Source organism: Phodopus roborovskii, unplaced genomic scaffold (assembly GCF_943737965.1).
Source record: "Phodopus roborovskii unplaced genomic scaffold, PHOROB, whole genome shotgun sequence".
Taxonomy (NCBI): Eukaryota; Metazoa; Chordata; class Mammalia; order Rodentia; family Cricetidae; genus Phodopus; species Phodopus roborovskii.
Window position 1 is genome coordinate 9,118,990 of NW_026125052.1, and position 24,556 is coordinate 9,143,545.

Consider the following 24,556-nt stretch of genomic DNA (forward strand, 5'->3'; position numbering starts at 1 on the left):
GGGGTGGGTCTTCCCATGTCAGTTAAGGAGATTAGGACAGTTCTTCAGTAGAGACTTTCTATGCAGGTGATTCTGATTTGTGGAAAGTTGGCAGTATAACCAAGCACCACAGCATGCCTACAGGTAAAGCATCAGGTGTACGGAGGAAATTTAGAAAGGTGGCTAGCTCTCTCTCTTCCCTACTCTGTCAAAAAAAAGTTAGCCATAATTAGGAACTCTTGCACTCCAAATATTAATAAGTTAAGCATCAACAGTTAGAGAGGTTCAGAAAAGATGGAGTTTTTCATCACTCAGCAGTCTTTGGCAACAAGGAAGGGTGAGGCAACAATAAGAAAATTAAGTTATAATCAAAACATCAATTACAAAGCATTGGAAGATGAGGTAAGAATGCACTAACAGATGAAGCCTTCCACAGAGAGAGAAAGAGATAAATGGTCCCAGACTTTAGTAATAAAGGAGGGTTTCCCTGGACTGGCGATAGTTGCAGACAGGAAGTAAATAACATTTGTGGAGGAGAAACTATCTCAGATGATATTAGCTGACAGTAACGGTAAACAAATGGCATGGACAGGGAGTACTTTATTCTAGTTGGATGGAGTGAAAGATTTGTTAAAATGAAGATTTGGAGACATTATTGTAAGTGTGTTAATTTCAACATATTTGTAGCACCTATTACTGTAAAGCCAACTGTATGATGATTTTGTTACTCTTGTAATAATGGTCTCACTTCATAACTCTGGTTGGCCTCGAACTCGGTGGTTTGTGTAGTCACTCTGGATTCAAACATATTGCCATCCTGCCTCAGCACTCTGATTTCCAGGATTGTGAGCATGAGCCACAATTTTCAGCTTGGCCCTGCTTTTTCTACTATATTCTCTCATTTGAGGGATGCACACATATGCATTATGACACACATACGTGACACACATTTACCTTTAGTATTATTTTACTTTAAAATATATTCATAACAGAATTTAATTACTTCAAATGTAAAAAAAGGAAAGAATTTGAATATTATATATTATACAAGCTAAGGAAAACAAAACAAATAAAGAAAAATGCAAGTTAAATGAAGAAACATCATGCCTTGCTGCTCAGTTCTCAGAGGGAATGTAGAGGAAGGACTGAGATGGTGGGCAATGGGTCATGTGCAATGGAACCCTTGGAAGCAAAGTTCATGTTTGGGTAATGAAAGTAAGCTTGGAATGAGTTAAGATGAGGTTAATAGGAAGGGTGTGGAGGTAGAAAGGTCAGACAGCTGGTTGTCCAGCTTCCTAGATACTTGTGGGCCAGCTCATGCTTAGCATTACCACCTATGGATTGGAAGAACACTCTGTAGCACAGAAAAGATACCCTGTGCCACCCTATCTGCGTTATAAAGAAAGGAGTTAGTATTCTCTCCCAAAAAGCTCTCATCCGCCTTTTGTGAATAGATAGTCCCTAGAATACTTCAGTAAGCCTCAGCTTCCTTCTCTTAAGATTGCTGCCTGTTGCCAGGCATTGATGGTACATGCCTTTAGTCCTAGCACTTAGGAGGCAGAGACAGGCTGAACTCTTTGAGTTTGAGGCCAGCCTGGTCTAAAGAGCTATTTCCAGGACAGACTCCAAAGCAATGCAGAGAAACTCTGTCTAGAAAAACAAACATACAAAACAACTACAAAAAAACAAACAAAAAGATTGCTGGGTGTTGTGAATTAAATAATGCATATCATTAACAAATACAAAGTAATGAAATACAACCACTGTAGCAGAAATTTTCCTTTAACACAAATTCCATAAATAACAACAACAACAACAAATAAACATTATAGAAATACCTAGAAACTCAAAGTGGGACAGATAAACTCAGTGAGAATCAAGCGGCATTCTGAGAAAGCAGCAGGCAGAGATGAAAGGAGACACCGAGGAAGAAAGAGAATTTAATCTGTCCTTACTACAGTGATGGGCCAGCTGGAGAGATGTGTGCGGGCTCCAGAAGCAGGAGGGTCTGTGAAATGCCTGAACAATTTTTGCCTTGCCAAGCAGTTTTTATCCCATTCCCCACCTGGCTCATGAAATCTCATTAATGTGCAAAGAACAAGAGTTGGGATGCTGTGTTGGGGAGCCTTGTTAACAAATAAGGAATGTTTCAATGTTGTCTATGTAGTCTTATTTATCTTACTGTCGGTTACTCATCAATAAGTTATCAATAAATTTTATAGCTTTATAAAAATTTTTTATATGTGTATAGGAAAGAGACAAACAATATTCTTTCTTCTTCATAATAACACAGCATATCTTATTAATATATATACATGTCATTAATTTTTTCTATACTTCATTATTAATTGATAAATCATTATTGTGAATACTGTTGGAGGAAAGTATAATGTTTAACTACACATAAACTAGGTTCTGTATTTCTTAAATATTTGGGAAATTTTCAACATAAGGAACCAGGAAGATTGAGTTGGGGAAGGAATAGACAAGAGCAAGAAAAGATATACCGTAAGAGAGGGAGCCATTAAAGGTTTGAAGAGACAGTTGACACCAGATAAATGTCCATAGACCTACAAAGATGACCCCAACTAACAATCTGAGCAACAGTGGAGAGGCTACCTTAAATTCCCTTCTCTCATAATGATATTGATAACTACCTTATATGCCATCCTGGAGCCCTCATCTATTAGCTGATGGAAACAGAAGCAGACACCCACAGCTAAACACTGCCACTGGAATCCAGTTGCAGAGAGGGAGGAGTGATGAGCAAGGGTGTCAAGACTAGGCTACAGAAACCTGCAGAGACAGCTGACCAGAACAAGGGGGAGTTCATGGACCCCAGACTGATAATTGAGAAACCAACATAGGACTGACCCAGACCCCCTGAATGTGGGTCTCAGTTGGAAAGCCTGGGTAGTCTATGGGACCTCTGACAGTACAACCAGGATGTATCCCTGGTGCATGAAAGAACTTTGGGAGTACATTACCTATGGAGGCATACCCTCTTAACCTAGAGATGGGGAACGGGGAGGGGGGTTGGCCCTACCCCAAATGACTTGACAGATCTTGGTGATCCCTCCTGGAAGGCCATGCCCTCCCTGTGGAGTGGGTGAGGAACGAGATGGGGGGGATGGTCAGGGGGCATGGGAGGATAGGTGGGAGAGGGAACTGGGATCAATATGTAAAATAAGAAAAAAGAAAAGAGTTCGTGTTTTAATGTTTTCAAAATTGCAATGTTTTCTGTATTAGTTTATTAAAATGGATAATAATAAAATAATTATTTTGAAACACGTAAAAAATTGGAAATAATTCAAGTTACATCAAGAATGTCTGGATGATGCTGATTTATAGTTTGATTGAAACTATATTCATTTAGGAATGATAACAGCCACCCTGCCTTCACCTTCTGAAATATGAGGAACCTTTTGATCACCATCTTACTGAGTTTTCTATCTTTCTGTTCTCATCTAAGATTATTTTATTCTCTAGCTGATTTTCACACGTATTACCAGTCCTCCTATGACATACATATTTACAACAAAATCACATATTTTATATTGTCAGAATCACTTTGAAAATTTGCTCTGCCACTCAATTTACTTGAGTCTACTTTGCTATTTCTTTTTCTGTTTGAACTAATATATGGCATTGCTGTGTGTGATTATGACAATTTGTCTTGCTATTCTTAAACATATTAGCATTAGGTTATCGCCAACATTTACTTCCCATCTTCTGTGCCATTTAATTTTAGGCATAGCTATACAAAACAGACTGTTTAGTTTTTTTTAATCCCACAGGAGAGACTGCATATAATACAAGTTGATGCTGATCTATTTACATTTTATGGATAACCAATAAAGATGTTTTTCTTCCCACCTTATTTTATTTCCTAACTATGTGATTTGTGTCCTTGTTGCTCCTCATGAATGAGCTTTCAAATAACTCCGGCCTTAGTTGTGACAGCATGGGAATTCTCATGGCTTTAACTTATTTCCCACATTTGGCTGAAGTAATTTCACTTACATAATGTGTTCCAAGAAATTACCCACTGAATCAATGAAGCCTCATTCATAAGAACATGTCTGTAGTTCTCTAAATATACGTGATAAGATGGACAAGAGGGAGAAGGATTATGTCTAAGGAAGGGTAGTTTAGACTATTCTCTGAGTTTTCACCGGATCCTATTCCATCAGGCCTCAGATACTTGCCTCACTCTTCCTGCTTCCAACTGGACCCGTGTTTTAAACTCTTGGTGACCTCTTAACCTAACTGCTAGTTTGAGTCTGATTTTATTCCTTGGGATTTCAATTTCCTAAAGAAAGCCTTGAATTTTTCCTCTTCTTTTTTTAATGTTTATGCATATGTGCATGTGCCTGAATATATATGTGTGTGTACCACATGTATGCAAAAGCCCTCAGAAGTCAAAAGAGAACCTTTGGTTTCTATGAACTGTAGTGTTACTAGGTGGTTGTGAGCCATCATGTGGGTGCTGGAAACCAGAAATAGGTCCTCTGCAAGTACAGTTAGTGCCCTTAATCACTAGACAATCTCTCTGGTCCCTCTCCTTTTTTATTCTTGGGAGACAGTAAATACACATATTAGTCAAAGACACAAATTTTGGAGCCAAGCTGCCGATCACAAGTCTCAGTTCTACCAATTTAAGTATAAGAAAGATCTTGACATTGACCTGGTTTATCAAACATCAAGGGTTTTATCAAATGTAAAGCAAGATTAATGAAGAAGAGTTGACCTGAGCTAAAGAAGTGCTAATCTCTAAGTGTCTTTGCTGTGAGAATTTTCTATTATTCTCTCAGCTACTAAGAACATCTTCAAATCCAGCCTAAGTCCCCAAATAATGCCAGCTGTGTCTGGCCACAAAATTGTCACCATCAGTGTCATGCACTCACCAAGTTAGCACCTTGTTTTTATAGTATCCTAGTGTCACAAAAAGTTAGATGTGGACGATATCTATATCTTTCTTGCAAACCTCTGCTATCTTCCTGTATTTGTGACCGTAAAAATTAGAGCATGGAATATGCCTCAGCAAATGCAGAACTTTCTGTTTCTGGTTCCATCTACCCTTTGAAATTCATGATTAGATGATCTGGTATATTTCAAAAGAAGCAGATTTGCAGAATTACAGTGTATTAACCTAATGATGAAAGAGCATTTGCTTACTTTCCAAACAAAGTGTGGTCTAGAGAAATCTGACTAGGATGATGAAAGCATCATATTGACTAAACTCTCTCTAAACCTTGATGTATATTATAGCCAACTACTATGCCGACAAATTTTTTTCTTTTTTGTTATGTTTTTTATTATTTAAAACAATTTTAAATTTAAATATATTTTTGATCAAAAGCTTCTCTTTCCCCAAGTTCTTCCAGATAATCTTACTCTCCTCACCCACAAAACTTGTAAATTATTTTTCAAAAATCAATGTCTTTTTTTTTAACTTGAGAAGTACCAGTGTCCTCCAGAGTGTATTTACCCCACCTGTGTAATAAAATTATATTGGTGTAAAAGGAGTGTTTCTCCACTTTTACTTCTTGGTTTTATAATCATATTCCTGTGTAAAACACTTATGACAGAAATAGGATGTTCTACATTCTCAGAAATATGAGAAAAACCTATTGCTTGGAGGAAACCAACATTTAAAATACCTTTATTCTTGTTTCTTCAGAGATTAATTTTTGGATGAAACCTCAGAAAGTAAGATCACATTATCTAATAATTATTTGCATTTGATTTGCTTTGTGTGTCTATTATATAACTTGACCTGGGAATGGGAACTGCTTCCTCCCTTCTTATTTTTTCCTTTGCCACTTGACAGCTGAGAAATCAATAATGCCTTGAAAATTAGAGCACTTCTGCAGAAATGATGAAATTACTAAACTCAAGATCAGTGAATCTGATGTGGAATCAGATTATGGAAACAAAAAACAATCCCCATATCTAAAGATTCTGCAACTTGACAAACTCTAGTTTTCCTAGACAGACAAGATACATTGTGGCTGATGATCCTGTTCACTTGTGCCAACAATACAAAAAATCTAGTTGTTATTAACTTCTTCTTTGGAATTAATACATGTCTTATAAGAAAATTTTGAACATTTTTTTGACTAGTATTAACCAGAATATATACAGTTGAGTATGCAGATTGATTGACAGTCTTTTACTTTTTTTTTTCAAAAGCCTCTTATCTGTGGTTAAAAGAGCAGAAAATGAATCACACTAGAACCCCTGAATCACAGTATTGCTTCCTGATGGTCTTGGTTTCTTCATCTGATAATTATAGAAAGCAGAATATCAAAGATTCATTTCACATGGATAATTCTGTTATATTTTTATTTAACGGATTATACTGGTCAATAATTAGAAGGTTAAATAGAATTAAATAACTTATAAGGTAATTATACTTCAATCTCTGTGTAAAATAGGAGCTGAGGGAAGCATCAGAACTCATGTTGAATTTTCATTGATGGAAAAAGTTACTCTAAGAAGGGAGAATCCTAGCCACATGGTCCACAGCCTAGCATTCAATGTCTTCAATAAGCCCATTCCTTACCCATTTTCATCTTTTTTCCAACCTTTAAAAAGGAAGTGTATCTTGATTATCAAGTTTTTAGTAATTGCATTGTTTCTAATGTTAACTAAATTGGCATTATTTATATATCAGCTGTCAAGTGGTAATGGTGAAAACAGGAAGGTGGTGAGCAATTTACATTCCTGGAGTAACTTAGAAAACAAATATTATATAAGGCAAGATATAGGTCAGTCAATATTAGAGATAAATGTAATTACCCTGTACATATTCTTCTAAATGTATGAAACTTGTGATAAAGGATGTTATCATGTAGAAAAGTCAGAAATATGTGTCATATAACTTGGAATTCATTGGTTATTTTTTATAATTACTTTGGCAACAACTGTAAGCTGGTCATCACATAATCAAGTTAGTTGTATTCACTCTCCAGAATATACTTGCAGCTCTTCTTGGCTCATCTCAAAAGAATGAATGAAAAAGTCTCCAAATACTATCAATCATTGCTGGGTCTGTGGTGGGGCTGGGTTTTACTTTTGTTTAGAGTAGGTGTATTCATGAAAGTAAGATCCAGTTCTAAAAAATGAGGGAGTGGATAGTAATGTGTAGGACCTCTAGGTTTATGCCAAAAAAAAATTGATGAGAGACCCTTCTGTGTTCTGATTTGATGGTAGATGGTAGATTTAATGTCAAATGTTGCTGGTATTATGAGGTGGAAGAAGTCAATAGCCTGACAAAAGTTAGAGCTGTATACCAACCTAGGCTCCACTTTGGGATTTCACCTCTTTGAGACATGTACTTGTCCTGTATGGTTAGGAATCTAGAGTTAATTAGTTATGCAATATAAACTAGTTCTCTCACCACAACATTGTCTTAAGTTGCATTCTGTATAAGTATTCACTTTATATATGTTTTAAAAGAATGTGTGTTTCTCATTGAGCTGTGAACTTCTTTAGAACTCAAACTCACAGTAGATAATCAAATAGAATAAGAATTTTCTAACTATTCTTTAGTCTTGGTTGAATCACAATGAATTGGATTGAGATGAAATAAACTGTAAAACAGAAAGCAACTTCCAAGAAGGTAAGTCATCATTTCAGCTGCAGAGTTCACAAGAGGTTTGAGGAAGGTAATATTTGAATTGATACTTAAAGAACTGACTTTAGTTTAGATAAGAAGTGAGTGAGATGATGTGCATGGAAAAGAATGTGTGAGTAGAATGTGGGGGAACAGTTAGAATCATTGAAATATTAATTGTGTACCTGTTGCAGTAAGAGGAAAAACACATGACAAGGTGATGAAGAATGTATGTGACAAAGCAAAACTATTATAAGTGATACAAGACCATGGAGAGAAGATGTCGCTGGGTGGTGGTGGTGCCTGGCTTTAATCCCAGCACTTGGGAGGCAGAGTCAGGTGGAATCGCTGTGAGTTTGAGGACGGTCCGTTCTATAAAACTACACAGAGAATAAACAAGCGAGCAAAAAAAAACAAACCCTAAAAAGAGAAGATGTCTCCTGACAGATTAGGCTGGGATTTTGATCTTGTTTTGAAATTTCCTTAGTACATGGACTCATAAATGTCACAAATATCCTCTTATGCTCCTAAACTCTCCTTTGGTCAATCAGGGTTATGTCTTTCCTCCTAAAGTTTGTCGACTCAGATTTTAGCCAGTAGAAACTCATGTCCCCAGCTCTCATGTTGACATCAGTGTTTTAAAGGAAGACTCTAAAATAGGAAGAACAAGAATCCTGAATTTGAAGAAGTCAATTATGAGAGTAGGGCAATGTAATGACCATTAAGAAAAAAAATTGGCCAATGACAATTGAGCTATTATAATGCATTAAAAAAATAATAGAGAGCTAGTGCAAAAGAGATGTGTGTAAAAGATGTGGGAAAGCAAATTATATCCATCCTCCCACATTTAAATGGATTAGAGATCATCATTTTCTCCATTTTCTTTTTTTTTGTTGTTGTACTAATGTTATTGTTTAATTCACATTAATATTTCAATTATAAGGATAATCTATCCTGAAAATTAACTTGAAAAATGGGGAAGTGGAGAAAGGCTGAAGTGTGGGCGTTCCAAATCCTGTAGAACGTTTCTAAGTGCTTTTTTCTGTGTCTTTCTCTTTCTTGAGTGTACTAAACCATTTTATATTTGACATCAGTATGCCTATTATACACTATTTTTGTGGTAAACAAGGCATAACATTTACTCTTGAAAAGAGCCTAATTCACTTAGACCAATAGGCAAATAGTACAAATTTAAAAAATTGTTTAAGTAATTAGATTGTTGCAGGCATTAGATAGCTTAGAAAACATGCCAGATAACACAATAAGGGATCCTGGAACAAAGAAAGGACATTAAGTTACAGGTGGGTTGCAGATGAAATATGTATTTTAGCTAATAAAAACAAATTAATCCTACTTCATTGATGCAATAAGCATACCATACTAATACAAGATGACTACAAGGAGGATTATTTATTAAATATGTATTATATGTGTACTAAACTGTAATTTTCTATAAATATAAAAATGTTATAAAGTAAAATGTGGATATACATACAAAGTAAGACAGGAAGAGAGAGAGAGATCCATAGATAGAAGAAAGGAAAGTAGACACAGGAAATGACACTCTACAAGACTTTTATTCACATTTACTTTCCCCCTTCATTCTTAGGGGTATCTTTCTCTGTATCATTTTGTAGATTATTTTCTTTATACAACCTCTATATCTTGTACATCTCAGAACTCCAGTCTGAGTGCCTTTTTGCACACTGAACAGATTTTTTACATCCTTCTAGGTGACCTTATTGAAACTTCTGGCTTTAAATACCATCTGTGAGTCGAAGAGCCATGGGTGTGTGTCTCATCTTAACTTTTCTGAGAGCCCATCTCACTCCACAGCTGACTTGGTAACTTCTTATGAGTGTTCACTGCCTTCTTGAATGGAACACTCAATTTCATTTTATGCTTAAAGTCTGTGGCCCCCTATCTCCCTGGTCACTGTAACAACTGTTAACCTATACACACCCAGACCAAAAAATAAAACAGACAAGTAACAGTTGTCTTTGAGGATTGACCGTATTTTCTTCATCTGTCTCACGAGCAGGTTATAGTCATTATCTCCCCTAACATCGCCCATGTGGAAGTTGCCATCATCATTTTGCTAGCTCTACCCTGTATCTTTAGTTCTCAGGTAGAATCTCTCTTTTCATCCTTATGTCTCACTCATACTTTAAACTTTTGTGTTTATTAAAAACAAAAAAAAAATTCAATTTAGAAGTCGAGCTAATAATCAGCCATGTTAGATATTTTTTCATTGATTTTCAACTCTAGTGACTTTTGGACCTGCTAACCATGATCTCATGCAGTCTGTCCCACACTGACACCTTTTTTCCTTGTCTACCCAACACAAATATAGTTTTGACATCATTTGGCTTGAGACTTATCCAGCATTCAAGGTGATTGTAGGTCATACCTTTTCTCTCTGCTTGCAGCAGTTGCTTTGTTACTCCCAGTAGCAACCTTTGATGTTCTCAATGTTCTATAGCATTTTTATGGTGAGAGGCCATGTCTCTGAATGTGCAAAGAAAAAAAAATGAGCATTATACTTGTCTTTCAAATTCAAGAAAAATAAGGAATGGTAAAAAATGTAAACAGTCCAGATATGGCATTTTCCCCTTCACTTTTAAATGAAACACACAGTGCAAAATAAAAGTGGGTTTGCCTTGTCTTTCCTTTCCCCAGGCAGGGTGTCAGCTCCTGGTGCTTTTCCATCTGTCAAGAGGGTGTGGGCCTGTCAACCAATTTGAAAACACTTTTGTCTACATGCTCTTTTGTATAAACACAGGCATCATACCAATAAGCCTTTGGATGTACTAAAATCACCTAGGGATTGTGCAGGCTGGGCTCTAAGATTGCATAATATACAATTTTACTCAAGTATTTATTATGAATTCACCTATTATGTGTAATATGCCAAGCTTGACATTGCTAACTGGACTCTAAACTCAGGTACATCAGTGTACTTAAGAAAGTTTTAATTTAATGTGAAAGACTGACATAGAAGTAGATGAAATATTGAGTAAGGTCATAATGCTAAACTGTATACTAACACATAATACCAATACCAGACAAATATAAAGGAGAATGAGGCCTGTATAAAAATGTAGCTCTAGAGCAGTAGTTCTAAACCTTCCTAATGCTGTGTGACACTTTCATACAGGTACTCCTGTTGTTTTGTCCCCAACCATAAAATTATTTTTGCTGATACTCCAAAGCTGTAATTTTTCTGCTGTTATAAATCATAATGTAAATGTCTCATATGCAGGGTGTCTAATATGTGACCCAAAGGGATCACAACCCAAAGGTTGAGAACCACTGCTCCGGAGGAAGGAAATCATCCCTCCTAGTCCACAGGTACCCTGAAGTGCTCTGGGACAGTCAACTGTTTTCTATGATGAGCTATGGCCTTCTCAGCATCCATGTTTCCTACATAGAAGGTAGAATGCCCATTAAATACAAATCAGTGATGTTCTGGAAAAACGGAACTTTGTTTTCTGTCTTAAAGTGGCTTATAAATAATTCAGTAAGAAGTACGAGCACATGACCAATAAAGCAAGTATGTATATCCTGCGGTTTTTGTTACTGGTACAGGGCCATGTGCATGTATTTACATATTACCTGCCCTGTTCTTGTATTATGGGGCAAGTTCAGCACTTGGGACAGAGAAAGGACAGTTTTCAAAGCCTAAAGCATCCTTTCTGTGGTATTTTAAAGGAAACATTACTTTTGAAAGTCTTTGTACCCCAAGGTCTTCAATCTGTACAAAAAGGAATAATAATATTAGTGATGACTCCACAAAGAACTGCACAAATTGTCACAAAGAACAAACCAAAACAAAGTGAACAAATATGAAACGTGTTTTCCCTGACTGTGAATATTTCATCTGCCTGTAGTGGCAGCATTTACTGTCAGGACAACATTTTTTTTCTTATTAAACACCTGGATGTGCCCCAGGGGTGGTTGTACTTTAAGTGAAGAGATTGCAATCCCTAGGCAAAGAAGAGCAGAGGAACCTGGAGGAGCCGAGGCTACTCTCTGTTCACCTGTTTGCTCTGAGGAATTCTCAATCAGCCCTCCCTCTCTGGAAATAAGATGCAAACAAGATGACTGCTAGTGTCTGGCAGGAGGCGTTAAATGGGAATCCTACATGTCTCTAGGTGTTTCATCTAAAATAAACCCTTGTGGCAGGGAGCAGAGCTTTAAATAAGGTGCCTTTAAAATGTCTTTCTAAATTGTCACCACCTGATAGGTGTCTACACTCAACATTCAGGAGCATTTAAAAGATAGATATATAGATATAGATATAGATATAGATATAGATATAGATATAGATATAGATATAGATATAGATATAGATATAGATATAGATATAGATATAGATATGTGTGTATGTATGTATATATCTGTCACATATATGTAAATATATAATATATATTGTAATTGATAGGCATCTGATAAGTTCTACCCAGACAACTGATTTTTGAAGGGTAAATTTGGTCCTTCAAAATGCATGTCAAATATAGCTTCAAAGTTTGCATGATGAGTTCAGGGATAAAGGCACCTGCCTCTAAGCCAGGCAATCTGTTTGAACTCTGGAACCCAATGGTGGAAGAAGAGAACTATGTAATGGAAAAACTACTCTAATGTCCATGATGCTCATATCATGTTTATTTTACATTACAATATTTCTTAGAGTTGGGCTGGTGGGTCTTTATATAGTTGTGTGCGTGTGTGAGTATGTGCATCTTAGAGTATGTGTGTGTCCATGCATGTGTAGGGGTGGGTGTGTGCACACCTGCACCATGACTTGAGTGTAGCGGTGGGAGAGTGAAAATCAGTTCTCCCCCTCTACTATATGGACTCCAGAAATCAAACTCAGGTCATTAGGTTTGCTAACAATTGCCTATACATGCTAAGCCATTTTACTAGTCTACTGTACCTTTCTGTCTGTTGGGTTGTGAGCACAGCTCAGCTCTCTTCCTGGGGGATGGCTCCTTTAATAAATATAAGTTACCTTCATTATCTCTTCCAATTAATTTTTGTTTGAAGTCTACTTTCTCAGCTATTAAGATAGCTATACCTGCTTGCTTTCAAACTCCATTTACTTGGAGTGTTTCATTTTTCATCCTTTCCCCTTAAAGTTGTATTTTTCTTGGCCAAGAAAATGTGTTCTTACATGCAACAAACAGATGGGGCATGTGTCATATTCTGATTGCAAGTCTCTGTCTTTTAATCAGCGAGTTGAGGACATTGACATTCAAAATTACTATTGAAAGGTCAGTAATAATCCCATTAATTTTTTTTATCATATTTAATTTCTTCCCAATCTTCTGTTGTCAACTGTCTTGGTTTATTTTTCCCATTTCCTGATAGATGTATTTATCTGTTTCTTCAGCATGTCATTATTTTCAGTCAACTAAAGAAATCCATAACCACTTTATTCTTTTTGAGACAAGATCTCTATGTTAGCCAGCAAGCCCCAGCTATTCTTCTATCTCTGCCCCACGGAGCACAAAGGGTATATGCATGTGTGCACCCATGTCCCGCTTTTTATGTGAGTGCTGGGATCTGAACTCAGTTCCTCATGCTTGCCTACTGAGCTCTTATGAAGAATTTCAGTTTCAAAATTTTAGTTTTTTTTTTTTAATTTCTCCCTTTTTACTGAATGTACCTTTTATATCCTGTGAGTTCATTCAGGTTTTCCCATGCTCTCAAAATTGTTGCAATCATTTTTATGAATGATTTATCTGGGATCTCATTTAATTCACTTGCATCTATTACTGTTGAATGTGTGTGTGTGTGTGTGTGTGTGTGTGTGTGTGTGTGTGTGTGTGTGTGTGTGTGTGTGTTTTCAAGGCAGGGTCTCTCTATGAACTCCTGGCTGTTCTGGAACTCCCTCTGTAGACCAGGCTGGGCTCAAACTTAGAGATCCACCTGTTTCAGCCTCCCTCATGCTCCTATTAAAGAAGTGAACCACCACACCCAACTAAATTGATTATTTTTAGAAGAATCTTCATTGATTTTTCTTGCTTCTCCTGTGTCTACATAGGACTTGTGAGTTTATTTATTGAAAATAGATTCTTTCCTCTTACAATTCATCCCAACCATAGTTCCCCCCAACCCCTCCCAGCACTCACCACCTCCCTTCTCCCTCAGATACACGCCACCTCCATTACCTCTTCAGAAAAGAGTAGGCCTCCCAGAGAAGACAGCCAAATAGAACAAAACAGGATACAGTAAGACAAAAGCCCTCCTGAGGCTGGACAAGGCAACCCATTGGGAAGAAAAGAGTCCTAAGAAAATTGGGCCATTGGTTATATTTCTTTTAACTCACTGCCTTCTTTCAGTGGGAGTATTTATAATGTTTTATGGAACTATGTTGTGGTAGAGATGAGGTGCATTTTCTCTCCACTGGTGTAGCTTAGTCTATGGCTCAGATCAGACTTCTATTTCATGAGACACTCCATGGAGTTCTGACTCAAAGATTCTCCCTTATAGCCAGAGGAATTTTGCAGGTCAGACCTTAGACTAAAATTCCCTGACACATGCCCTTGGTTGGCCAGAGTGGGTTATACAGGAAAGGGCCTTCGTCTCTAAAGTCGCTTAGTCACTCACTCAGTGAGTTTTTCATTTGACTTCTTGACACTGTTCCAGTGTAGTGCCAAGAAGAGGAGAGGTTATCCCTGGTGTCACTGTAGCATGTGGATCTCAAGATTCTTTTCTGGCTACAGTGAAATTCTGTGCAGTGGTGAGTCCATCATTAACTAAGATTTGGGTCTCCCCACCACCCCACACCTGCGCGTGCACACACACACACACACACACACACACACACACACACACACACACACTTTTGTTCTTTGCTACATGGTTTTTGTCCCTTGCACTGCTTCCCCCACCTCATTTTCCTTGCTAGACTGTATAATGCTCAAAGTATATAGTACATGCATATGTTCTGAGGCCCCCACTCTGTGGCCACCACAGTGTCATTCTGTATTGGAGCTAAGCACTCCCACTTTGTGCTGAGCTGCTTGACTCTGTTTTTGTTCTCCTTTCTTTGTATGTACATGTGTTTTATTTTCTCTTCTGCTCAAAATTTAGTTCCTTTCTTAAGTCACCCACCAGGGGATGATTTCACTTTCACTATCCTTACGTTATTTCTTAAGGATTCTAGCTCTCCGAGGATTTGCCTGGGTATTGGCTGCCATCCTCTCCCTTTGTAAGAAGTGTCTCTTTCATCTATGTAGATAAAACATCATCCTCTATTCAGTATTCAATATAATACTTCACTGGAGCTCATTTAAAAGACACAAATAATGTTATAAATAGTCCCATAGGTCAGAAACTGTCAACAGGGTGTCACCATTCCTAGAGAAATATTTTGGAAATTAATGAGGGCTCTTGAGACTGCTATAATGAAAAAGGTGCAATTAGCTCCAACAAAGTGTGGGGAGGGTGTAGCACAGTCACTATGTGCTCTCTAGTATGTTAGATAGTTCCAAATAATGATAAATGATCCTGTGTCCCATCAGACATTCAAGTGAGTGGGAAATGTTTTGTTTTTCTGAACACACAAGCTCCACTTTGCATCTGAACACAAATGACCTCTTACAGCATTTTATTAACTCATGTTCATTAACAACACAAATGCCCATAAGTAAAGAAATGGTGTATTCTTCATTATTTTGGAAAAACACCTCTGTTAGCAAGGCCATGATTCTGAAACCTCCTACATAATACTTTGACATTATTTGTGCATGTTTCAATCCAGCATCACATTTCTTCATTTTTATGTTCAAGTGACTCATGCTCAACTGTATACATGTTGAAGCATACAATATTTTATTATACATTGTGTTCTTTGTAATTTTCTTATGGAATTACAACTGCAATTAAACTGTTACATTCATTATGCTAATTTTCTTTTTTGAATTTTATGTGTGTAAATTAACTGCCACCAGTTATTTTTAGTATTGTATAATAGAGGAAACATTTCAGAGTTCTTGAGCCAAATGTGTTCCCTTACAGCTTTTTAGATATGGTATTGCCAAAGAAAGAGACTGGTGGGTAATGTGTAAGCAAACGAATAGTGAGCCAAAATGATTTGTGAACATCAAAGTTTACATTTTATATAATTTTCACATCAGAAGTTATTGCTACTGTATGATTTTTTTCAAATACTTAAAAATGCAAAAGCATTCTTGGCTCTTGAGCCTTAACATGTCTTCCCAATAAGAGCTAGTTTGCTAATCAATGCTTTAGAGTGTATTATATATTAGCTTTCATGTGCTGAAACAGTATTATGATAAACTGTATTTCTTTAATTTCTTGATTGTGACACAGTTAAAGTTTTATTTTGAACTTTTGAAATATGTGCAAATACTCTAACAAAATATTGGGGGTGGTAAGGAGTATGGTTTTTGCTCCCGTCACTGGTCTTGTCCCACTATCGCACCAGCCCCAATTAACACACTGAGACTCTGTATTTGATATAATGCTGTTGGCCAGTTATTTGTTTCTTATTGGCTAGCTCTGTCTTAAGTACTAACCCGTTTTTGTTAATCTACATTTTTCCACGTGGTCTTACCAGAGAGCTGGCTGCTGTACAGCTCTCTCCAGACTCTCCATCTTCACTCCTCCTTCCTACTCCTCCAATCCTCCTTGTCTCCTAGTCCTGCCTATCCTACCTTGCTTTCCTATTGTCCAACAGTGCTTTATTCATTAACCAGTTGAGAAACATATTTACAGAATCGCATCTCCCATCATCTCCTCTTTTCTGTCTAAATAAAAAGAAGGGTTTTAACCTTAGCATAGCAAAATATATCACACAACAGTTATCAAATAAGAATCACAGTTAACAATATTTAATCCATAAACATTTAGCAAGATTTAAGAAAATATTCCATCATCTTTCCTATTTTTGTGTGTCTAAAGTCTATGTAACTTACCTTTAATCCTAACTAAGGAAAACTATAACCATAACTATTTCTCTTCAACTCCCTCAAAGACCACAGAAGGATAATATATAAACTCTAGAAATGACAGAGACAACACACTGCCTGGCCAGTCACACGAAGTTCTTCTCTAATGTTCCATCCTCAGCCCATAGGCCACAGTGTGTCTGGCAGACTCTTCAGCAAAGGAGGAAACTTTAAACTGTCCACCTGTATTGGCAGTTTGTCTGTCACTTTTCTCTATGTCCTGCAGACTCTCTGGCAGACTCTTCCATGAAGCAGGAACCCTGTAGCAATGTCCATCTTGTTTAGCAGTCACTTTTCTGTGGGTCCTGCATGTCCAGTTTATACAGCATAAAGTCAAACAGTCCAGACAAGAGCAGTATCTTGCCCAAATGGCTAGTCTTGCCATATTGGAAGTAAACTCCATAATGAGTTTCTTCAATGTCCATCTTCATCTTCCTTTCTGACTCAGGTGGTGTTGCCAGGAGAATTTATGTCTCCCTGTCAAGAAAAACCCTAAACCATTTTAAATTTCATATTCTGTAGGTCTTTGAAAGGTTTGAAGAATGCCTTTCCATCTCAAATACATCTCTGCATATCTAGAAAACCTAACTCACCTAGCTATAAGTTTTGCCTATTATAGGTAACTATCTAAAATCTGTACTAAATTATACATTACATTTTTAAATGAGCTATATAAACACAATACCTAAACAAAAGGAGAATATACACATCAAAAAATTAACCTTAAATTGTATCAATAAATGAAAATCCATTCCAAAACCAAGTATTCATATCTATACCATAATCCCCTTTTTACCTTTAAGAAGATTTGGCTGTGATCATTAACCATTTATAACCAACCTCATTTAAATGTAAACAAACATTTATAAACATTATTTGGGAATTTGGGAATTGGTCATTCTTTCCAAACTACTTCCTGCTGATAGAGGATGCACAGTTATCTGCTTGTCTCTTGCAAAGCAGAGTCCAACCGAGAAAAATGTTGTTAACAAGAAACTTTGCTTGTCTCTGTTCTTTTGTTTCCAAAACCCTCTTTTTAAGGTTTTATTACATTTTAAATGGAAGTTATTATTAGCCACGTGGGCACCCTCGATCTCCTTTTGTTTTCTTATTTTTCTAGCTACAACTTGAAGTACAATATAGGAGAGGCATTCAAAGAGTGAACAAACTTGTCTTGTTCCTGATTTTAGAGGAATAGAATTAAGTTTCTCTCCATTTAGTTTGATGTTGGCTGTTGGTTTACTGTATACTGCTTTTATTATGTTCAGGTATGTTCCTGTTATCTCTGATCTCTCCAAAAGACCTTTATAATGAAAGTGTGTTGAAGTTTGTCAAAGGATTTCCAGCACCTCGTGAGATGAAAAGTTTGTTTACATGGCAGATTATATTAACAGACTTTATACATTGAACCATACCTACATCACTGAGATGAAGACGACTTAGTCATGGTGGACAATTTCTCTGATCTGATGTGTTCTTGGATTCGATATGTCAGTATTTTATTGAGTAGTTTTGCATCAATGTTCATAAAGGATATTTGTCTATAGTTCTCTTTCTTAGTTGTGTCTATGTGTGGCTTGGGTACTAAGGTAATTGTAGCCTCATAAAGTTTGGCAATGAACCTTCTGCTTCTATTGTTTGGAATAATTTGAGAAGTATTGGTATAAGCTGTTCTTTGAATTTCTGGTAGAATTCTGCACTGAAGCCATCTGGCCCTTGGTTTTTTGGTTTTCTGTTTTGTTTTGGTAGTTTTTGATGACTGCTTCTATTTCATTAGGGGTTATCTTTCTATTTAAATTGCTCATCTGTTCTTGATTTAATTTTGGTAAATGATATCTATCCAGAAAATTGTCCAAGTCCTTTCAATTTTTTAATTTTGTGGAACACCGGTTTTCAAAGTATGACTTGAAGATTCTCTGGATTTCCTAAGTGTCCATTGTTATGGCCCCCCTTTCCTTTCTGATTTTGTTAATTTGCATGTTTTCTCTCTTCTGTTTTGATTAATTTGGATAAAGGTTTGTCTATCCTGTTGATTTTCTGGAAGAGCCAACTCTTTGTTACATTGAATCTTTGTATTGTTTTGTTTGTTTCTACTTTATTGATTTCTGCCTTGAATTTATTTCCTGGCCTCTATTCCTATGGGGTGATTTTGTTTCTTTTTGTTCTAGAGCTTTCAGTTGTGCTGTTAATTCTCTAATATGACCTCGAGCTTCTTCATGTGGGCCCTTTGTGCTATGTACTTTCCTCTTAGTACTGCTTTCAAAGTGTCCCATAAGTTTGGTACAATGTATCTTTCTTCTCATTGAATTCTAGGAAGTCTTTTAATTTCCATATTTTTTCCTTGACCCAGAAGTGGTGCAATTAACCATTGATTAGTTTCCATGTGTTGTAGAGTTTCTGCAATTCATGTTGTTGAATTCTAACTTTAAAGCATGGTCTTCTAAGGAGATATAGGGGGTTGTTCCATTTTTTTTATATGTGTTGAGGTTTGCTATGTTGCCAAGTATGTGGTCTATTTTAGAGAAGGTTCTCTGTAGAGCTGAGAAGAAGGTATATTCTTTTGTGTTTGGATGGAATGTTCTATAGATGTCTATTAAACCCAGTTGGGTCATAACTTCAGGTGTTTCTATGTTAAGTTTATGTCTGGTGGTCTTCTCTAGTGATGACAGTGGGGTGTTGAAATCTCTCACTATAAGTCTGTGAGGTTTTATGTGAGATTTGAAACATTAGTAATGTTTCTTTCACAAATGTGGATGCCTTTGTTTGTAGTTGGGGCATAGATATTCAGAATTGAGACTTTGTCCTGCTGGATTTTTCCTTTGAGGAATATGAAATGACCTTCTTCATTTCTTTTGATTGATTTTAGTTTAAAGTCTAATTTGTTAGATATTAGGATTGCTACACCCACTTGTTTCTTGCATCCATCTGATTGAAAAACCTTTTCTCAACAATTAAATCTGAGGTAATGTCTGTCTTTAAAGTTGAAGTGTATTTCTTGTATACAGCAGAAGGATGTATTCTGTCTTAGTATTCATTCTGTGAGCCTGTGTCTTTTTATAGGTGTGTTAAGATATTGAGGGATATAAATGACCGTTAATTCTTGTTTGTTTTGGATTTGTTAGTAGTGGTGGTATTGTTTGTGGATTTCCTCTCATTTTTCTTTTGGCTGTTGTTAAAGTGGGATTACCTATTGCCTATGTTTTTGTGTATATAGTTGACTTCCTTGGGTTGGAGTTTTCATTCCAGAACTTTCTGTAGGGCTGGATTAGTTGATATATATTGTTTAAATCTGGTTTTGTCATGGAATATTTTGGTTTCTCCATCTATAGCGATTGAAAGCTTTGCTGGGTATAGTATTCTGGGCTGGCATCCATGGTCTCTTAGTGTTTATAGGCCTTCTGGCTTTCAGAGTTTCCGTGGAGAAGTCAGGTGTAATTCTGATAGGATTGCTTTTATATGTTATTTGGCCCTTTTCCTTATTTTCCTTTGCTGCTCTTAATATTCTTTCTTTATTCTGTTTGTTTGGTGTTATGATTATTATGTGCCCAGGGGACTTTTTTGTGATCCAGTTTGTTTGGTGTTTAGTATGCTTCTTTACTTTCATAGGCATGTCCTTCTTCAGGTTGGGGAAATTTTCTTTTATGATTTTGTTAAATATATTTTCTGCATCTTAAAGCTGGGCTTCTTTGCCTTCTTCTATTCCTATTATTCTTAGGTTTGGCCTTTTCACGGTGTCCCACATTTTCTGGATATGTTGTGTTTATGAATTTGTTGGATTTAAGATTTTCTTTGGTCAATGAATGATGAATCTATTTCCTCTAGTTTATCTTCAGCACCCAAGATTCTCTCTTCCATCTCTTGTATTCTGTTGTTATGCTTGTAGTTCTCTACTGCATCATCTGTGTTGGCATGTTCAGGTCTTTCTGGCATAGAATCCCTAGACTCTGGTGGTGTCATATAAATCTTTCTGTTGTTGGATGTGTTCTTATACTGTCATCTTCCCATCTCTTCTTCTAGTGAGTACAGGTAGGTCTCTCTCCTCTCTATTGGAGGGTGGAGGAGCAGGGCAGGAATGGCTCCCAATGCTAGGTCCTTCATTCTGTCTTAAGGTCCCTCTGGGGGATTTGGTGGCAAGAAGGGTCAGGCAGCTGCAAGTCAGGGGACTCGAAGAGGGGGAAGTGGAGGTTTGGGGAGCCCCCATACTCACCTCTCTACCAAAGGGTGGAGGGGCAGGACAGAGATGGCTCCCAATGCTAAGTTGTTTGTTCTGCCTCCAGGGCCCTCTGGGGGATTTGGTGGCGGGAAGGGTCTGAGGCTATGGTTTTTATTTACATTCTCAACAGTCTTAATATGATAAAGCATGTGTAAATTTTTGATAAGACTGAGAAATTTTTGTCTGAGATAAGGAATACTTTCCTGAATTATTTCTGATCCAAAGTTGGCTGTTGAATTTTACCTCCAGTGCTTTCAAGCTTGTAGAAATACATGTCTTTTCCAGGTTGGCTACAGGACCAGCTGGGGCCAGATCAAGTTTCATTTAGTAAAAATGTTAAGGTTTAGTCATGATCTGTTTTGACAGGTTGTATTATCTGTGAGTTATATTTAATCTGCACCCAGCTAGGTGTTACAAAGTGTATGGGGGAAGGAAAAAAAAAAGGTCATTAGGCTTCACTGTATTACATAGCATTTATCCTCGGGGGCTCGTGTCATGAATTACTAAGTTTGGGAATCTCCTCTTGATCCTGTGGCAGTGTCCTGTAGATGAATTGAGGAAGAGAAGGAAGCAGTATCTATTATGCAATGCTGATGCTCAGAAAAAAAAAATAAAATAAAATAAAAACCCACCAAAATGCTTTCTGAAATCTAACCCTTTTCTCAGCACACAGGAATGGGCTTTGTCCATCCACTTAGTGATTTCCTGATCTGTTTTCTGGAGCTGGTTATGCCTTCAGGAATTTCAAGTGTAATGGAAACATCTGGACTCTATAACACAAGAAAATTCAGAGTGCCAGGAAATCCTGTGCATGCCACTAAATCCACTCCCCAGACTTATGTTGAGTCATGTCTAACTGATGGCATTCCAGATCTTCCAATCAGTTCTTTGTCACTCTTCTGTGTGTTTCTAAAGTCCTGACCCTCACTGTTAGTTTCAGGTTAGACTTCTCTTTTATTTGTCTTGTGTCAATAACTATCCTTTAACCATGGTGCTACCAGCTGCAAGTTTCCAGTTTCATAGGCAGAGAAAAACATTATGAGTGCATTTGGAACCAAGAGAGATTTAGCAAGTCTCTTGTCTACACAAAGCCTTGTTTTCAAACCCAATGTCCAGTGCCCATCTTTTGTAACACAAAATGATGCATCTCACACCTTGGATTTTGAAAAGGGAGGTTAAATAAAACTAAGACAATAAACAAAGGTTTAATATTTGGTTTAGTCAAAACAAATTACAAGTGTGGGTCCATCTGAGTCTTCTTTAATATAACTTAGAACTAAAATATGAATGTAGTTTATTAAAAACAAGAATATAGTTTTATACACTCTTTGATATTTCTATGCACATGAGTCCAACAAGTGGTATGTGTGTTTGTGTGTCTATGTGTGTGTGTGTAGAAGTCAAAAAGAGAGTAGTTAAATAAGCCAATACATAATCATTGTCTCTTTACTGCCATTAAAATCCTAGTACCTTGAGAGCTTGTCTGGAGGTCCTAGCAGAAAAGCACAGCTACTCTTATACCCTTGATCCAAGAAAACAGGCCCTCCTTTTTTGGGGGGGGCATCATCTTCTTCCACTGCATGCACAGCTTTAGGAAGCACCCATACTGAGTTTGGGAGACTTTTGTTGTTGTTGTTATTTTTTTCTTATTGATATTTTTTGAGAGAGAAAGAGAACATCACGTTGGATACATAAAGAGGTGTAGAGAATATGGGAGGAGTTAAGGAAGAGGAAAGAATATGATCAAAATATATTGTATGAAAAGTCTTTTTAAAAATTTAAGATATCCAAATACCTACAAAAATATGACAAGAAATTTACACACTAGTAGTACATTTGAGAGGAAAAAAGGATTGTGGCTTTGAAGTAGGAAAAGGTGATGCCGGCCATGGGTATTTACTATTTTTGCTTAACAGCTGGAAGAGGGCTCCCGTGCCACATCTGATTAATCTACCTTCCTTTTTGTTTCTCCTTTAGCTCAACAGAATTCACCAAAAATCCATGAAGGCTGGTGGGCATACAAGGAGGTGGTTCAGGGAAGCTTTGTTCCAGGTAAATACATATTTATTTCTGTTTATTTCAAGTTGCTTTGTTCCTTAAATATTTTTTAAGGAGACAGAAATACTCAGCACCTCATTCATCAGTTTATTACACAGTACCTCAAACCCCTATGTACTGGTAAAGTAATACTTTAAAAAAACAAGTTTTGGATGAACATCGGTGTTATTTCTTCAATGTCACATTGGCTACATGCCCTCACATATGTGGTGAATGTCAAAGAGTCTCTAACTCAAACCCTGGAAGAATACTACATTAAGAAAAGTCTTATTATGTGAGCAGCAACGTATACCTAACACCTATTTTTATGTGTAAACATGTAATCCTCAGGCTCTTCCATCAATAGGAGCCTCCTCTAAAGGGAGGATAGAAGACTGAGAGCAGAGGCTGTCTGCCCACACTTGGTTAAGTGAGGAAGGAAGGACTGTTCTTAACATTAATAAAACAGGAAATTTGAACAGACTGACCATGGCAATGAAGCTTGCTGGGATGCATGCTGTCACTGATGTCATTGCAGCAGCATCCATGCTCAAGACTCAGAAGATCAGGCCAACCACCATCTAAAAATAACAGGTCATGTGTGGATACTGTCAGCATGCGGGCAGAGACTGAGAACCAAAGGCAAGCTACAGCCAGAAACACACCATGACTTCAGTTGAAAAGAAGCACAGAGGGCCCCTGTCTTTGCCACTTCCTTTCCTTGTGATGACCATATTCTGTTCATAATAGGTAGAATTAATAACCTGATATTGACTGTGAAGCTCATAGGCCATCCTGCAAGACGTCAGATGGGAGAGAAACAAAGGAAAGAGCGAGAGTTTAAAGGAAAAAAGACATGGAAGGGCAACAATATCCCACAGTATTTTTGACTGACTAGATGTTGGAGAGACAGAAAGGAATTGCTTCAGTGTGTGGTCCCCATTTGTCCTAGATGCTCAAAACATAAGAATTAAAGAACCAGCAGAGGGTTCTGATCTTGGTGACAGGTAAAATGTGAGGTCTCTCAGGTCATCCAGTTCATTCTTGACTGCTCTGTTATTTGATATTTCTGTTTCTTCTGTAGAGCTTTTCATATAAGCTGGACAATGAGAAGGAGCTTGTAAAATTCCTTTAAGCATTTCTGTTTTCATCTCTGTCATGGGACGATTATAATTATTGCTGGGGCTGTTTCATTGGAGGAAGCCCCCACATGGTAAAGGAGTGTGAGTGACTCAGAATAAAGCCAGCTGGCACCTAGAAAACCTCAGAAGTCTACATTCCTAACTTCACAAATATGCAGCAGCACATGGCACATTGTTCTTTAGCCCAGTGTGCATAGAGACTGAATCTAATTCACCCACAAGTGGCCAGGTTTCCAATAGCAATCATGTAAGTGACATGTGCTATCTCTATTTAAATAAGTAAAGATGTCCGTCATTTGATATTTACAGTTGGTGGCATCCCTCTCTACTATATGAAAAATTTTGATTTTGTCAAGAGAAACTGTTTTTATACTCAGGATATCTCAGAAGTTATATTAATCATTATATTCTTTGTACCTGTGAGTATGGAATTGGAGCAACCCAGGAGAGTCCCTGGGTTCTAAATTAAGTCTACTTCTGTGATTGACATGCCCTTAGATAGAAACGTGTGCTTCTGTAACATTTTGCCTCTCTGCCTTATACTACTTGTTTGGTATTTTATATCCTCTTAGTATATGCATGTCCA

General features: G+C 37.1%; 1 protein-coding gene across 1 annotated transcript in view; it reads left to right on the plus strand.

Annotated features, from left to right (window-relative positions):
- The window catches only part of Ca10 (carbonic anhydrase 10), a 475,819-nt gene that overhangs the window by 63,937 nt on the left and 387,326 nt on the right, over positions 1–24,556 (plus strand). Inside the window, exon 2 of the mRNA XM_051195974.1 lies at positions 22,769–22,843. Within this exon, the coding sequence (XP_051051931.1) occupies positions 22,769–22,843 (75 nt within the window). The remainder of the gene's footprint in view (positions 1–22,768; positions 22,844–24,556) is intronic.